This window comes from Erpetoichthys calabaricus, chromosome 8 (assembly GCF_900747795.2).
Source record: "Erpetoichthys calabaricus chromosome 8, fErpCal1.3, whole genome shotgun sequence".
Lineage (NCBI taxonomy): Eukaryota > Metazoa > Chordata > Cladistia > Polypteriformes > Polypteridae > Erpetoichthys > Erpetoichthys calabaricus.
The window spans coordinates 98807645-98826916 of NC_041401.2; the positions used below are offsets into that span (position 1 = coordinate 98807645).

The 19272-nt window shown below is 36.7% G+C and overlaps 1 protein-coding gene across 1 annotated transcript in view; it reads left to right on the plus strand.

Moving 5' to 3' along the window:
* Positions 1–19272, plus strand: part of rasa4 (RAS p21 protein activator 4) — a 130663-nt gene that overhangs the window by 79964 nt on the left and 31427 nt on the right. Inside the window, exons 6-8 of the mRNA XM_028807134.2 lie at positions 2171–2252; positions 2623–2757; positions 5807–5898. Coding sequence (XP_028662967.1) covers positions 2171–2252; positions 2623–2757; positions 5807–5898 — 309 coding nt within the window. The remainder of the gene's footprint in view (positions 1–2170; positions 2253–2622; positions 2758–5806; positions 5899–19272) is intronic.

The window sequence follows — 19272 nt, forward strand, 5'->3', positions numbered from 1 at the left end:
TGATGCAGCCAATTCTGTCATACTCCTTATCCTCTAGCATTACTAATGTGGTATTGTCAAACTGCTGCAACACTGAATTCAGCGTATCAAAGTTAAAGTTCCAACTTGTCTCCACAAACTGTTTGAGAGACCTCGTAAACTTGCCTTGTTGTATTTGAAATACTTGAGTAACTTTTTTACATCAGCTGGAGACAGTGCAACTTCAGGTGCTTTTCTCCTGGTGCAAAAGCACTTGTGTGAATTGTGTTAAAAATCTGGGCAGTACAGTTTAGTCTCTCATCTGGAACGGTTCCTTATTCCTTCAAAAGTAGTTATGGAGATAGTTGTTGCCAATTATTTACAGTACCATGAGTGAATGATTCCTCAGATGTTTCCCAAGGATCAACTTTATGTCTAATTTTGTTTCTTGTACATTTACTGAAGGCAATACAATGGCTAAGTAGTTAGCTCTAATGCCTTACATTTCCAGACTCCAGGGTTTGAAGCCTATCTGTCTGGATTGGGTTTTCCCTAATACCCTTGTTTTCTTCGCACATTCCAAAAAATGGAAGTTTACAACTCTGAATTGGGCCAGAATGAGAGAAAGTGTGTGTATATGTGAATGATGCTCTGAGATGGATTTGTGCCACATCTAGATTTTGTTATTGTTTTGGAACCAATGCTGCTAGGACAGATGCCATCTCCTTGTGACCTTAAACTCGATAATCAGGAAAAATAGATGGACTGATAGACAAAAATTATTTTCAGGGTAGAAATTATTAATAAAGAAGAAGATACCACCCACAGATGTGCTAACAACAGACATGAATAAGAGTTTCATGGAAGTTTTCAATGCAACTGCTAATTGACTACAATGTGATACTGTTTAGCATTTAATTTAACATAACAAGTAACATGCTGGTAATTAGTACAGCCTGAGAAAGTACAACTGGGAGACAAAATGCTCTGGATCTCAGAGTCCGAGCATGGAGCTATGGCATACATAATGAGAGTGGCAGTCACGGTGAAAACCATACAGCAGAATACAAAAATGGCAAGCTCAGAAGAGGTCAGGGTGCCTAACTCTCTACACTGACTTAAACGAAAAGTCTCCAAGGGTTGGCAAGGATGTAAAAACTTTCCTGACTGAGAAGATGGTCCCATCTCAGAAACAGTAGGATTGTGTTGTCCTTTTAAGGATGAGGTGAGGGGGCATGGGATGTTGTTACGCTTTTAATTCAGTTAGCTCAGAAGCTTCGTAAGAGATGTGGTACTTTAAGAATTACTGAGAACTCAAGAGTCAGAGACTTCAAAGGTCACTAGTGTTGTGTAAGTGTGTGCATGTACATTCAGTTTTGATACCTTCAACAAGTGTTAACAAGGAAGTAGCATCATAACACATGTCAGTTTCTGCACAGAACTCAAACAATCACACATCAGCTGCTACTGAGCCCATTTACATTAATCAATCAGCTTCACAAAATGTCTTTAGATTTTGTGGGAAAAACACCATTTTCTAAAAACAGTAAGCAACCACCACACTGAACCTACCTCTCCCCAGGCTCAAATTGAAACACAACAGCTATTTGTCAGCAGGATAACTTGGTTCACATCTGCATCATCCATTTCATAAACATCCTATTTGTATAATCCATAATTTATATTTGTTGTACCATGTATATTGTAAGGAAGCACATTTGCAAAAATGGCCTCATGTTTATGAATCAGACGTATTTGGTACATATGGCATTTGTCTATTTGTTTTGTATGCATTTTTATGGCAATTAAAACAGCTAACTGACATTCCATGTTCTACAATAATTATTAACGCTGTAGGAAACTAATAGTTGATGCTGTTAGATATGACTAATTAAAAATGTTAATCTGACACAGGTCTGTTTTTTTAGAAACCATCATATTTTAGTACAGCCAGGTTAATTGTTTTGTTGGTGATCTCACACTGGGTCAATGGAAGAATTTGAATATTGAGTACCTTTCCAATGGTAGTTGTATAACCTAGTAAATTATATGTCATGGTGTCTGCTTCAGGAAGAAGTAGTTTATTTATGCAATGACAGGCAACAAAAACTGAAATGCATCAGCATCTCTGTTTATCAATAACAGTCCTTGCCAGTAGTTTACTTTGACAAAACGCTTATCTCGTGTGTCTTTTTCATTCAATGTTTTTCAGAGATTTGGCGAGGAAAGACCGCAATGGTGCATCAGACCCTTTTGTGAGAGTGATGTACAATGGGAAGATGTACGAGACCACAGTAAGAGGAGTGGGGGAGGTTGTGCTTTTATTTTTTGGGAGTACTGTAGTTGGAATATATGGCCCACTAAATATTGGTACTTAATATGATACAGTTGCTTCCTTTTCTCATTGTTGCAACCCTAGATCTATTATGCATTAATATCAAAAAAACTACTTTTTGAGAAAAAGTGTAACAGATTACCTTTATAGATATTTTTTGTGGTGTAAACTAGATGTAACAATTGTAGCAATGACACTGTTACTCTAGTAATGACCAGTCTTTGTTCTAATTTATTTACTTATATAAATGAATTTAATTTGTTTTTATTTCAATGCAAGTGGCTTGCCTCACATCTGTTGTTTATCCATCTTCACTTTGTATCATGCAGGTGGTGAAAAAGTCATGTTACCCACGTTGGAATGAGAGTTTTGAGTTTGAAATAGATGAGACGTTTGCAGATAACACACTGATTGTGGAAGTATGGGATTGGGACCTGGTCAGTAAGAATGACTTTCTGGGCAAGGTGAGCATAACAGAAGTACACAGCCCTGACTAGAAGCTCCTAGTGTCAAAGCTGGCCATCAAACTTTATGTATTTTATCATACTGTGCCTCCTTCATTGAACTGCGAGGGTGGCATGATGAACAAAGCTAATCTGAACAAATATGGGATGAAAGTTCTTCTGCCACCTTCATCTAAGTAGATCTTCTTTTTACTGTGTTTCATAAATCCTGCCAAGGATCCTATAATGATTTCATCTTAGGCTCCACAGACAAACTATCTCATTTGAATAGTGGCATCCTCAGAATTACCAAAGCTTAGGCCCATATCCATTGCATTATCTACACACATCACCAACATATTTTTGCCTTTGTTCCACTGCCAGTTACTGATAATTGTTATCACTTGCAGTTATGTGCTATATTAAAAGTTCTGCCAGTGTGTCTGCTGAAATTTCCAATCTTTAAGAGTTGGTGAATACTGAAGCTTTTTCAGGATTTTTGTAGACTTTGTGTGTCCTTGCAAAACGATTGAAATAGGCCTATAGGCAGTGCAGTGGGATAACACACTGTTACATCAGTTCTAACAGGTAAGGTAGTTTATTGCAGTTTAATATTTCACTGCCAAAATGGAAAAGGTATCACCTATGCCACGGGACAGTTACATGCCAGTGGATCCAACCTTGATGACCTTCTACCTTCTATGACACTGCCTATATTACCTGTTTCATGTACCAGCCCTGTTAGCAACTTTTTTATCTAAACAGACAGATGGAACTGGGCTTTTAAATTCATAATTGTTTTAACATTTCCCTTTAAATTACCTTTCTTCTTGTTATTTTCTAGATTTGTTTGTGCTTTATGGATAAGAGTGAGGCTGTGCTTTATTGTAACATTTATAATTTTATCAATCTATTTCTTTTTCTTATATTTATAATAATTTTAGCAATTTAATGTGTGAACAGGTTTATTTAATTTAGTTGTTAATCCAATATGTATAGTAAAAAGTCAAGGCAGGGAAAGGTATATGATTAAATATTTCCTTCCATTCATTTATTTTCTGAACCCTCTACATTCATACACCTATTAAAGGTTAGGAAACTGTAGGTTTCTGTTTATCTTCAAGTTTAAAAAAATAAAATAAAATTAGGTTACAGATTTGGGGGCATTAAAGAGTATAAATGTTGGAGGGGAGTTTGTAAGAGTGGTCTTCAGGAGAAGCTAGAATAAAAACAACGAGCATGCCTTTAATCTCTCAAAAGGTCAGTGGGGGTGAGTCATAAAGAAAACAGCATAAAAGGTACTCTAATGTTTTTTTTTTACTTTTCTTTGGATGGTTGGTATCTATTTTCCAAATTTCTTGTACTCTCTGTGGATTCTTAGCCTTCAGGCAGTCCAACATAAACATTAATCAAAATCGGCACAGAACAGCTACTGAGGTTCATGTCTTTAGAGAGTTCTTGAGCTTGCATTCATATAATCATTTCATATAGCGTTTCTTATTAGGAAATGACCATTTGCACATTCAGAGATTGTTCTTTTCTGATTAATTTTTGATTTATTGTTTTTCTGACAGGGCAGTATTGTAGCGGTCAGGGGCCGCTAAGATTCACACCGTCAAAGGTGACGGTGATTTATTCATAATATCATAATATCAGTATAATATCATTGTTTAGTATAAAGACCTTAGTCAGAGATTCTTCTTTTTCTTCCTCCTTTCAGCTCTATAATTTTTCTTTGTTTTTCTTTCTTTTTAACTTTCTTCTTTTTTGTCATTCTAGTTATGTGTTCAAACCATAGTTTAAGTGTGTGTGTGTCTGTGTTTCTGAGTGTGTGTATATCTATCTATCTATGAACTGTCCACATAAAACACAAAATTTGCACCCAACCCATAATCTCCACCTGCAACTCTAAGTCAGTTTAAAGTTGGCTTTTGAACAATGAGGTTTCTGTTCTGCTGTTGATTATTTGCATGCATCATTCTAATGTAATTTATCATTTTAGCTGTGTCAGCATATATTTTTCTGTTCTTTTTAGCTATTATAAATTATGTGTAAAGGTGATTTATTATAGTGGCCAATAAATAATGGTGCCAAATCATTAAATAAAATCATAACTAAAATAACAGTATGACATTTAAATTAAGTTAAAAAGTTATAAATAGCCTTGGCTGTGATTAACTAGAAGGCTGAATTTATTTTGTTTTAAATTGCAGATAAATGTCATTCTTACAGACCATATAAGTGTGTGTCACTGTCTCTTTTCTTTTCTTTTTAGTTCTATTTGTGCTTAATTATTGTATGGCTCTTTATCTAAATCATTAAATCTCCAAACAAAAATCATCCATTCATCTTCTGAACCCACTATTCTGTAATGCAGGGTCATGAAATTCATGGATCAGTCTCAGCGGTACTACCTTTAGGGCAGAAACTAACTTTACCAAGATTCCAATTCATCACAAGGCACACTAACAAACACCAATACACACTAACACATGTACTGTAAAGGCGATTTAGAGAATTAACCTAACTTGCAAATTTTGGATGTGATCAGAAACCACAGAGGAAACTCTCACAAAAGGTTTATTTTGCAGTATTTTTTGGCATTCTATTACATGTCATTTTATATTAATGCTTAATTCTAATTTCAGTGCTTAAACCCAACCTATTTTGAGGAGTTTTGTTTAAAGTTAAGTCATCCAAACTGAATATTTATACAATAGGCAATGTAATTTACATCATTCTTATTGCTATGGTTTAAACTATTTAGTATTTCTCAATCTGGACAGCAATTGTTAAGAATGTGATGATTTTAGTATCTTAAACCATCATGTGTTGTAAAATACTCTGATTCTATTCATAATAAATTCTTCCTTCAGTATAATTGTTTTGAAAAGAGAGTTGTGGTGCCTGCTACTTAAGAGTCCTTTTCTAAATTAATTCAGTCTCATTCATTTTGTTTTGTATAGCATTGTTCAAAGGCTCAGAGTGTTTGCACAAGTTTATAATTAAATCTTTGTGTATGTGGAGGAAAGTGTGGTTGAGTCAGTGGTATTTCCTATTTTTTCTACAGGTGCTTTTCAACATCAGCAAGCTTTGTTCCATTCAGCAGGAGGAGGACTGGTTTCGGCTGATTCCAATTAAACCCAAGGAAAGGGAAGATGAGTGAGTCACTCCCACTCAGTATTTACTGGGCACAGCTAGAGAGCATCTGCATGAGATGAAACAAAATATATTTTGTAAAGGGAGACATGGAGTAGGTCAGTTAAGTGCTTTATTAGTTTCTCACGAAAGTGTATACTTTCTATTTCTTCACACAATTATGAATTCATGCCTTACAGGGTACTGCTTCTTTGGTGCAATTATTGATGAATTAATAACTGGGATATCTTATTTAAATTAATCTAATTAAATAAGCATACTGGATAAATACTGAAAAAATATAAGACAGTATATATTCCTCATATTTTAAAACTTAAGAAAAGCACCTTAGCAAGTCAAAATATTCTGACCAAAAAGTATTGGTTGTCTACTTCTATACACTGTAACTGCAAAATCTGGAGTTGCCTTTGACCAAAGATTAGTGGCCCATTGTATTAAATATATTTATTTATGTATTTTTGTAAAGTCAGAATACTGCCTTGTTATTGCTTTGTTTAACTGTATCATACCATTCACGTTAACTGTTTTTTACAAGTCTGACTGGCCCATTTCCGTAACTCAGTATACTTTCCATCTATAATTGAAGGTACCAGTAGTGGCCTAGTAACTTATATTTATTAGGGCTAACATTTCTTCATTTAACTACCTTTAATCTTTGGTATCGAGTCAATATTTAAGTGTTGTTCCATCACAATACACTTTACAGAGCAAACAAGATTACAATAAAAAGTACAATAAAATCAAGAATAATAAATGCAATTGAAAAGTAAAGCATGGACAGATGCCTAGGAGGAAATAGGAAGTATACATGACTATTTTTTAAAACCTGTTCCACTGAAAGGAGCTTTAAACGTTAAAATATAAATATTTAATATAAACAGAGTAGGATTCAATGTTGACAGAGTAAAAAAAGCAAACATAACAAGTACTAAATGTGATATCCGATAAGACTTTTTTAAAATGTGTTTTATTATTCTCTATGTACAGTCTGTTTTTGTGTACAAAGTAAGTAAAGTATGGAATCAAAAGCAGTAATGATTTTCTACTATTAAAAAAGAGTACAACATAAAAAAATTACATGTGGTTCAGATACTGACTTATTTCATACTCAGCTTAACAATGAATTGTGTGTTTCATAGCTAAAGTATAGTAATTACTAGCAGCTGGTCAACAGCCGTTAATGAACTTAATAAAATTAATAATGATTCTTCCTCCTTTGGCTGCTCCCGTTAGGGGTTGCCACAGGGATAATCTTTTTCCATATCTTCCTGTCCTTTGCATCTTGTTCTGTTACATCCATCACCTGCATGTCCTCTCTCTCCACATCCATAAACTTTTCTTAGGCCTTCCTCTTTTCCTCTTGCCTGGCAGCTCTATCCTTAGCATCCTTTTCCCAATATACTCAGCATCTCTCCTCTGCACATGTCCAAACCAACGCTAACCTGAGCTGACCCTCTAATGTACTCATTTCTAATCTTGTCCATCCTCATCACACCTAATGCAAATCTTAGCATCTTTAACTCTGCCACCTCCAGCTCTGTCTCCTGCTTTCTGGTCAGTGCCACCATCTCCAACCCATATAACATAGCTGGTCTCACTACTGTCCTGTAGACCTTCTCTTTCACTCTTGCTGATACTTGTCTGTCACAAATTACTCTTGACACTCTTCTCCATCCATTCCACCCTGCATGCACTGTCTTTTTCAACTCTCTTCCACAATCCCCATTACTCTGTACTGTTGATCCCAAGTATTTAAACTCATCCACCTTCACCAAACTCTACTTTCTGCACCCTCACCATTCCACTGACCTCCCTCTCATTTACACACATGTATTCTGTCTTGTTCCTACTGACCGTCATTCCTCCTCTCTAGAGCATATCTCCACATTTCCAGGGTCTCTTCAACCTGCTTCCTATTTTCACTACAGATGACAATGTCATCAGCAAACATCATAGCCCAAGGGGACTCCTGTCTAATCTTGTCTGTCAACCTGTGCATCACCTTATATTTACTTGCTATTGCCTTTTTAAATTTAAAAAGTATGTTATACTTCTGCATATTCTACTGTGAAGCGGTGCACTGTTTTAATAAAAACTGCTCTTTTTTAACTCAAAAAAAAATCACAGTTTGCAAATGAAAATGTATTCAAAGTATTTTTCAAACATAAAAAATGAAAGTGAAGATTACAGTTTGTGCTGTAAGTTAATGAATACTTTAATTTGCAGAACAAATATCACCTTTACATCCCTACAGCAACAATGGAGGTATAACTATGTGCCACTGGAAGTTTTGCATCAGTTCTTCAAATAATATAAATGACCTATTGGAACAGCCACAAAGTGCATCCCTTCATTATTCTTATTTTTGTGTAAAGTAGAACTTTATTTTTGAAATTTTTGGCCTACTCGACATTGTTTTTGCTCTGGGAATGGCCCCAGATTGTTTATTAATTTGATGATTTTAAAGTACGAGTAACACTCCTTGTTTTAAAACAAAGTTTCACAAATTATGGGAGAGGCCAGATTGTCCTGTATAAATTATGAGTTTTCATTTACATTGGACTGAAACTATAATCACTGTTTAAAGTAAATGCTACACATGTATATGGTTTTGAGACTCAGTTGAGAAATCCAGGTCAAAATGCAAAAAACAGTTATTAAAAAAATGAAAAAATAATAAGCATACAAAGTACAGCACCAGAGTTTTAAAGTGAGTTGTAAAGTGCGTGAAAGATAATGAATATCATTGTCACAAGTTAAAGAAGCCACCTAGTAGGGCCAAAAACTAAAGATTGTTTCAGTTCTGAAAGCATTACAACAATAAAATATTTCTATCACAAGGAGGTGATGACACTTGAAAATCAATACAAGTCATAAAGCTGTTATGTGGTTAAAATGCAATTACACATTCGAATAGGAAAATCCTCTTTTGGTTGCAGAGGTGCAACAAAGACAAAGTTTTCTTTTATTAATATTTTAAGGACATCAATTGAGACACTTAAGCTTTAAAAGATATATTAATACTGTAGTCCCTATCCGCACTGTTTAAGCCTTTGCACCATTTGTGTCACAGTAGTATCACACGGTCCAGACTGACTTCCTAAGCAATGCATAACAATCTATTAGGTCCTTGTGCTGTCTGACACTTGTCATACTAGTTCATGCATTGTGTTTTTTCCTTGGCTATTTCTTCAAACTTTCCTTAATATTTTCTGCAAGTGCTAAGTGTCACACAAATCTACATCCCATATATTACATGCAGTGAAAGTCAAATGGAAAAATAGCCAGTGACTATTGCTGTTAAATGAAGGGTAATATACCCCTTAACTAAAGTGAACAGCTTCCATGTGTTAGTATCAAAAGAAGATATCATAATCACAAAGAGATATACTGTACATAAATATCTAAGAAATTGCAGCAAAGTTTTTTGTCATTTGATAGTGTCCAATTATGTACTTTAGGTCCTGTTAAGAGTATTTGTATCTCAGATCTGACAGACTGTTCTGCTGTGAAGTCTAATGCATTAAACTCATTAAACTGTCTTTACTTGACTTAATTTAAAATAAATACAATAGTAAGAACAACTTACATGTATAATTTCTCAGCCAATCCCCCTTTTAGTTAATCCATCAGGCCTATATCAATGCAAATTATGCATTCCAACTTCTTTCTTTCTTTCTTTCTTTCTTTCTTTCTTTCTTTCTGTCTTTCTTTCTTTCTTTCTTTCTTTATTTCTTTCTTTCTTTCTTTCTTTCTTTCTTTCTTTCTTTCTTTCTTTCTTTCTTTCTTTCTAGTTTATCATACTGTGCTTAGATGGATTTATACTGATACTCACTACCCTTTCCCTTTTAACTGGTTTTGGCAGAAGATAGGAAACTGTTTTCTTCTGTTTACCAGAGGATATTATGTTCTTATGCTCACATTCAGGGATCTAAGGTTTGGCATTTTGAATCAGTAAATCCCACCGCTTATGACCTTATGATAGACAGGTATTGCAGTTTCAGAGCTCTGTATGACAAACAATCCCTCTTCCATGGTTACAGGCTATTGTATAAAAGGTAAAAGAGCTACATTAAAGGATTTACTTTTCCTACACAGTAAAATTCTCAAATGCACACTTAAATTCAATAGTGAATTTAAAGTACATATACAGTAACATCAATTTTTATATACCAGTTATTTAAATCTTTCTTTGTAAATTACTGTATTTGATACTCAAGAGACAGATTTTTACATGTTGTGATAACAGTATCTCTAATATCTGTTTGGGTATGACAGCCTCAGATTAGTTATACAGTAATGGAAGACAGCATTTCTAATGACATCTAATGATTGTGTGAAAATTACTGTCTGATTTGCTTGAGGTGATCCATATTGATTTTTATATCACAATTTCTGTCCAAAATGTTTACTTTTATTATTTTAACATGACAAAGAAAAGTACCTTTTTATAAGAAAAGATAATTAAACAAGCTTACTGTATGTTATGTAGACATCATTCTAATCCAGAACCAAAAAATGAAACATTAACAATGAAAATCTGTAAATTATAATTAAAATATTTTTACTTAATGCTTGTGATCAGGGTTTGGCTAAATTTAAATACCTCCTCTTTGGGTAAATTAGCAATATTCTATTCTGTTGTATTTTAGTTTACTTGTATGCATGCAGCACAAACATACCATATAGCACCCTAATCTTAACTGTGTAAGAAACAAAATATGAACAGTAAAGAAAACATTATTTTTAGTAATGAATAATGAAAATATTTGACTGGCATTTTTTAAACACAGATATAACAGCAAAAGTAAATTTTCTGAACTTTTCTTTAAGAGTAATCATTTTATGCTTACCCTTTCACACAATATACAGTTTTCAGGGAGCCAGCCAGTGGAAGGGTCGACTTACACTCACCCCAACTCACATAGGACCACTTTGTAATCAAGATCTATTCTAACATGCACACTTTTAAGATAGTCAGAGAAAACCATAGTATCTGGAGTAAAACCACAGACCCAAAGAGAACCTTTACACTGTACACTAACAATGACTAGATGTTTGATGTGAGATAGCAGCACACATCACAGTGCTACTATGCTGCTCTCCTATTTTAATATTAAAATTAATTACATTTAATTAATGCATAACTGCTTAATTTCTATGACATGGGGAAATCCAGTGTTGAAGAAGAATATCTGTGAATTAGTGCTGTTAAGAACCTTGTAGAGAATAATAATGAAGGAAAAGAAGATATATATCAAAAGATAATATAACACTTTGATCAGCTACAACATTAAAACCACTAACAGGTGAAGTGAAAAACATTTAATATCTCCTTAAAAATGCACCTGTCACAACATGCAATATTTTGGCAGCAGCTGAACAGTCAGTTCTTGAAGGTAATGTGTTGGAAGCAAGAAACAGGGCAAGCGTAAGGATCTCAGTGACTTTGACAAGGGCCAAATTGTGATGGCATGACGACTAGGTCAAAACGTCTCCAAAACCACAGGTCTTGTGGGGTGTTCCCAGTATGCACTGGTTAGCACCTAACAAAAGTGGTCCAAGGAAGGACAACTGGTAAACCAGCGACCGGGTCATGGATACCCAAGGCTCATTGATGCATGTAGGGAGTGAAGGCTATCCCCTGTGGTCTGATCCCACAGAAGAGCTACTATAGCTCAAACTTCTGAAAAGCCTAATGCTAGCCATGAGGGAAAGGTGTCAGAACACATGGTGCATCACAGCTTGCTGTATATTGAGCTGTGTGATCAGAGTGTCCACCACCAAAGGGTCTATAATGGGTATATGAGTGTCAGAATTGGATCATGGAGCAATGGAAGAAGGTAACCTGGTCTGGTGAGTCACATTTTCTTTTATATCATGTGAATGGCTGAATGTGTGTATATAGATTGCCTGGGGAAGAGATGACAACAGGATGCACTATGGGAAGAAGGTAAGCAAGCAGAGGCAGTGTGATGCTCTGGAAAATGTTCTGGTGAGAATCCTTGGGCCCTGGCATTCATATGGATGTTAATTTTACACGTAAAGTACCACTTACCTAGATTGTTGCAGAACATGTACATCACTTTATGGCACTGGTTTACCTTGATAGCAGTGGCCTCTTTCAGCAGGATTGTGCACCCTGCCACTCTGCAAAAACTGTTCAGGTCTTATGAACACGACAAAAAGTTCAAGGTGTTGACTTGGCTTCCAAATTTCCCAGATTTCAGCCTTCTTGAGCATCTGTGGGATGTGCTGGAAAAACAAGTCCGATCCATGGAGGCCTCACCTCGCAAATTACAGGACTTAAAAGATCTGCTGCTGAGCTCTTGGTGCCAGATACCACAGAATATCATCAGAGGTCTTGAGGAGTCCATGCCCTGACAAATCAGATCTGTTTTGATGGCACGAGGTGGACCTGTACAATATTAGGCAGGTAGTTTTAATGTTGTGGCTAATCAAGGATGTCAAGTAGTTTGGGGACATAAAGTATTAGAGCTAATATTACTATTCACAGATTTATCAGAAAGCCAAGTTTGTAACTACTTCTAAAAAATTAGAAGTCAACAATGAGACATAATGATTTCCTTGTGAAAGTGCTGCTTAATGTTAGAATTTGTCCTATTTTTTTGTACTCACTAATCTTTTTGTCTCTGCCTGTAATAATTTCTAAATTGCAGCATCTCAGTAAGTAGTAGAAAATCTCAGTAAACTCAGAACCTGCTTTGGATACTTTAGTTTGACCAGGTATTTATTGTTCCATGAATTATTTGGAAGGTAGGGTCAGATTTCTGCATATTTGTCTCATTCTTTCTAGGTGCCATTGTTGTTTATACTAATTCTTCCCCTTCATGATGATGAAAGTGCTGGCTGTCTTATGTCCAAACATATTTTTGCCTCAGATTAGGATGATACTGTCTTAGGGAGAAAATGTCATCATATCACAGTTCAGCAGTGACATTCTTTTTCTTCAGGTACAGGCTGCTGTGTTTGATGTGCACCTGGATTTCACAGTTCTTTGTCACACTTTGAAACATAGCAAGAGACATTAAGCTCAGCTCAATGAAGGACTGGAAACATTGTTCGCTGCAACCCAATGCAGCTGTTAAAGGCTTTTTCAAAATCCCATTGCTCTCCATTGGGCACATTAACAATTTATCTGATCAGGAAAATCCAATAAATTCTACATGTCACTGCTGTCCTGGGGCCTCATGTATAAACGGTGCGTACGCACAGAAATGTTGCGTACGAACGTTTCCACGCTCAAATCGCGATGTATAACACCTAAACTTGGCGTAAAGCCATGCACATTTCCACGGTACCTCATACCCTGGCGTACGCAATTTCTCCGCTCGGTTTTGCAGACTGGCGGCACCCAGCATCAAAGCAGTGCTACTGTTCCTGTGTAGTTACCCTTTATTTCTTAGACCCACATTCCTGACGCGGCTTTATAAATACACTGTAATTAACTGCATATTGTTTATTAGTGTAATGCATCTGATTGTAATTAACCTGTAGCAATATAATGGTTGTTACGCTCACTGCATCTTCTTCTTCTTTCAGCTGCTCCCATTAAGGGTTGCCACAGCGGATCATCTTTTTCCATATTACTCTCACTGCACCACTCGGAGTATTTATATCACTGTATCTGAGTGGGGAATCTCAGCAGCAGCTGATCGGAAAGAGAATTATCGGTATACAGTTTCAAGCACACACTACCTCAGCCACGGCAAAACGCGTCAAAGCCTTTCCTGTACGGACGTCGCATTTCAGAAACAGTTTCATCCCAAGAACTATAAATGCACTCAATCAGTCCATCAAGTGCTCCTTGTAGAACTGTTTGTACTTATAAGTACAATTACCCCACTGTAAACTTGCACTACAGTTATAATATTGCACAACCTGCGCCACTTTATAAAGCGCGTATGATGACAATATCATTTTTAAGATGAAATACAGCAAAATATGTATCTTATAGTATACAGATAAAACTTTAGCTTCATTTAAATAATCTGTATTGTTAATAATTAAACATGTGAGGACATGGTGCCACAGCACCAGCTAGTTCACAGATAGCTCCTGCCTTGCGCTGTATTATTGCTGATGCGACACTGGAAGGATAGACGGATAGAATAATTAAACACGTACTACGAAGATATTTCAATGTTCCTTAAAAGTTCTGAAGAATCGGCGTTCTAAGCTTACAGATGGCTTAACGTCTATTACAGAGCTGATTGTGTGGCGATTGGGTATTTGGAGAAAGAAAAGTAAGGACAGGAATTGGAGGTTAGTACGTTTGAAAGAGACAGTACTTCTGTAATAAATTATTTAATCGAAGGTCGCACATGGCGCAGCAAGCATCTTGCGTGAGATATGAACAATCACTGCGCCACCATGTTCCCATGTTTAATAACATGCTTTCATTCCTATCATCATGAAAAAGATATCACGTGTACATCTCAGTATTTTAATTATTCAGAGAGCTGTAATATCATGAATGCAATGGATTCTGTGTCCTGTTGGAGAAAGAGAAAGAACGGAAGCACGTAGTGATTTAAACACATAGAGCACATAGAAGATCAAACACAGAACAAAGCATTTAAAGTGCTACTTTAGTTACGATGGGATTTGAGAAACTAGTGAAATAAACTATTTTAAGATGAAGTTTATGATGTTCTACTTTAATGACAAAATAAACTACGTGATTAAAGTGGAAATTTCAAGATTAAAGTTGACATTTCGTGCTTTTTTCACACTGTGTGCCAATTTTTTTTCTCTGTACCCTAATAAGCTTTCATATGACACTCAGACGGTCCACTACAAGTCGCCTTTTCACGCCGACTTTGATATGTGACAACTTCTTTTTTATTTCAGGCACTGTGCGACTTTGTGAACTTGAGCTTTTGAGTTTCTCCGACACTCTGTCACTCGACCAACTTTCTTTTGTTGATTATACCACTGTTTAAACCAACAAATAGTACGTTTTTCCTTTGCCTCCACTTGGTATTCGCTGAAATTCTTATATTTTCCCCCGTGCTTTTCCCATTGTCTTTTCACAGAAGGCTATTTATATCGATTTGCATATTCAAAGAGGCGTAATTCTGGGAGGAGTTGGGGCGAGACAGAAGGCGCGTGCACGTGCATTACTTTTCACGCTGATCGGGATTTATGTAGCAGAAGAATGTGAAAGTTTGCGTACGCACAGATTCCTGCATCTGGATTTTTCTGTGCATACGCACATTCCCGCTTTTGTGCTTACACCATATTATGGTGTGAGTTCTACGCACGGCGTTATACATGAGGCCCCTGGAGATTTGAGCAGATCATGGTTTGTAAGATTACCAAGATGAGATTTCAAGTTGTACAGCTAATTTTGAATAGAAAATGTGGTGTGTCTTTTCTTCCAGTTCAGTATATTAATGTTATTTTAATAGATATATAGATAGATATTTTATTGATCCCAAGGGAAATTCAAGAACAAGAAGAATGGACAGGAAGAACCTTCTCCAGCCAGTAATTTACGAAATTAGATTTTTTTTCACAATTTCATAATATTTCAGATGAATTCACTCACTTCAGGATACCCATAAACTATTTATTGTGTGTAGGGGATGTGGATACTGCAATGCATTACTCAGATTGGCAAAGTGAGTTTCTTTTCTGAACAATAATACATGCAAGATATAACAGTACACATCATAATAAGAGTTAAAACTATGATCATACTCAAGTTTCTTCAGTAATTTTGATTTTAGATGAGAACCATTTAGGAAATCACTTTTATAAGCACATCAAGAAAAGAATGCTTTAGGTGTCCTTCATTCACCTTGATAAACTTATGATGCTTACTGTATATATCAGAACATGCTTTGTGATTATATGAAAATATTTACCCTCAAGTACTTAAGGAGGTTAGCAAGTACATACTGTACATAAACCTTTGATGCATATTTTTAGAACGTCACTGCTTACTAGGGAAATTCTGAAGGACTGGAGAATGGCAAATATATCCCATTATATATAAAGGGTGACCAGGCAGATCCAAGCAACTGTAGGCCAGTAAGTTTAACGTGCATCACAAGTAAATGATTGGAAGGAATTATTAAGCATAATATTAAGGATAAGATTGAGCAACACATGGCAAGAACAGGAGTTTTACTGAATAGTCAACATAAGTTCAGTGGGAGCTCATGTATTACTAACATGCTGGAATTCTTTGAGGAAGAAACAAAAGAATATGATCAAAGTGGAGCATATGATTTCATTTATCTGGACTTTAGGAATCGTAGTGGACTACAGTATCAACTGCCAGACAGTGTTCACTGTTCACAAGCCATTAAGAAGGCTAACGGAATGTTAGGTTACATGCTGTAGCACGATGTGTAGAGTATAAGTGCAAGGAGATTATGCTCAAGCTTTAAAATGCACGGGTGAGGCCTCACCTGGAGTACTGTGTGCAGTTTTGGTCTCCAGTGGCCTCATGTATAATGCCGTGCATAGAATTCACACTTAAACATGGCACACAGACATAAGTGGAAATGTGCTTAAGCACAAAAAAACTCAGATGCGCAAAACTGCATGTAAGCCAACTTCCATGCACTTCAGCTCCATAAATCCCAGTCAGCATGAAAAGTAGCGCACATGCCTGCCGCCCCACCTTGACTTCTCCCAGAATTACACCCCTTTGAATATGCAAATAAATATAAATACAGTAATCCCTCGCTATATCGCGTTTCGCCTTTCGCGGCTTCACTCCATCGCGGATTTTATATGTAAGCATATTTAAATATATATCGCAGATTTTTTGCTGGTTCGCGGATTTCTGCGGAAAATGGGTCTTTTAATTTCTGGTACATGCTTCCTCAGTTGGTTTGCCCAGTTGATTTCATACAAGGGACGCTATTGGCAGATGGCTGAGAAGCTACCCAACTTACTTTCTCTCTCTCTTGCGCTGACTTTCTCTGATCCTGACGTAGGGGGATTGAGCAGGGGGGCTGTTTGCACACCTAGATGATACGGACGCTCGTCTAAAAATGCTGAAAGATTATCTTCACGTTGCTACCTTCTGTGCAGCTGCTTCCTGAAGCGACATGCTGCACGGTGCTTCGCATACTTAAAAGCTCGAAGGGCATGTATTGATTTTTGATTGAAAAACAAACTCTGTCTCTCTCTATCTCTCTCTCTCTCTCTCTCTCTCTGCTCCTGACGGAGGGGGTGTGAGCTGCCGCCTTCAACAGCTTTGTGCCGCGGTGCTTCGCATACTTAAAAGCCAAACAGCCCTATTGATTTGTTTGCTTTTCTCTATCTCTCTGACATAATCTGCTCCTGACGCGCACTCCTTTGAAGAGGAAGATATGTTTGCATTCTTTTAATTGTGAGACGGAACTGTCATCTCTGTCTTGTCATGGAGCACAGTTTAAACTTTTGAAAAAGAGACAAATGTTTGTTTGCAGTGTTTGAATAAAGTTCCTGTCTCTCTACAACCTCCTGTGTTTCTGCGCAAATCTGTGACCCAAGCATGACAATATAAAAATAACCATATAAACATATGGTTTCTACTTCGCAGATTTTCTTATTTCGCGGGTGGCTCTGGAACGCAACCCCCGCGATGGAGGAGGGATTACTGTAGCCCATTACGCTCAGCATTTTGTGAAAAGACAAAGGCAAAAGCACAGAAAAGAAAAAAAAACTTCAGTGAATGTGAAGGGGAAGCAAGGAAAAACATACTTAGTTGGCTTAAGCAGTTTTATAAGCAACAAAAGGAAAGTGATGGAGTGATACAGTATGGCGGAAACACTCAAAAGTTCAAGTTCAGAAAGTTGCACAGTGCCTGAAATAAAAAAGAAGTGGTCAGCTATCAAAGTCGAGGTAAAAAAGCAAGTCGTAGCCCACCATCAGAGTGTCATACGGAACTGTATTAGGGCACAAAGAAATGAAAAAAAAAATTAGGGACACTGAAGAAAAAAAAGGTCGAAACGTAGACTTTAATCTCGAAATTTCCACTTTAATCTCGTAGTTTATTTTTTCATTAAAGTAGAACATCTGAAACTTAATCTTAAAATAGTTTTTTAATTTACTAGAGTTTCTCAAATCCTATTGTAACTAAAGTAGCCTGTGATTCCCGACCCAGTCATTAATCACAACATACTTCTTAATCAGGCTTTCTCTTTAATAGACAGGAGTGCACAGGCACTAATCGCCACACATAATACATTACATTCATGATATTACAGGTCTCTGAACATTTTAGAATAGTAAGATGTATACTTGATATCATTTTCATGATGAAATGCATTAAAGCATGTATTATACATGTGGGGGCAGGGTGACACACTGGTAGAGATGAGCTGGTGCCCTGTTCAGGGATTGTTCTTGCATCCCCCGTCCAAGGATTGTTCCTGCCTCCCACAAGAGGCATGCTGGTACATGCGTGACACTGAATAGAATAATTTAATGCGGCAGTACTGTCTCTATCAAACATACCAACCACCAATTTCTGTCCTTCTCTACGTCCTTCTGCTTCTTTCTCCACATAACCAATCACCACCCAATGAGCTCTGTAATAAATGTAAAGCCAGCTGTAAGTTTAGAACACTGATTCTTCAAAACTTTTGTGGGACACTGAAAAATCTTCATTATACATGTTTAATTATTCCATCCATCCAGGGTTGCGCAGTCCCAGCAAGCATCAAACACAAGGCAGGACCAAGTTCAAATAGACTTCAGCATGGCTGAGTGGAATCCATGCAGATACTGGTGGTTTTCTTTAGGCAACATGTGCTATAAATGTCCTCCAGGGCTGGAAGCTGTATCCCGATAATCCTCTGCACTCTTGACACAATCTGCTGTAGAGTTTTCCAATCACCTGCTGTGCATCTATGATACCACACACACATACAATGGCTTGAAATACTCTGAGTGGTACACTGAGAGTAACAATGCTAAAGCAGCTATGGTATTTGGAATAGTTAGTTCATACCATGCACCATTATATTGTTACAAAATAATTACAATCAAGTGAATTAAATGTGTAAACGATATGTAGATCATTTCGGTATATTTGATAAATCCCATATCACTGATGCAAATCTGAAAAAAGGGAGACCACACAGAAACAGTAGCACTGCTTTGACGCTGGGTGCTGCCAGTTTGCAAAACTGAGCAGAAAGGTGCGTACGCAAGGTGGGGAGCTGCCATGAGAATGTGCGTGGCTTTATGCCAAGTTTAGTTTTTATATATCACGATGTGAACATGGAAACGGGTGTAGACAATTTTTCTGTGCATATGCACTGTTTATACATGAGGCCCCAGGTTATTGAAAAGGACATAGCAGCACGAGACAAAGTCCATAGAAAAGCAACTAGGCTGATTCCAGGG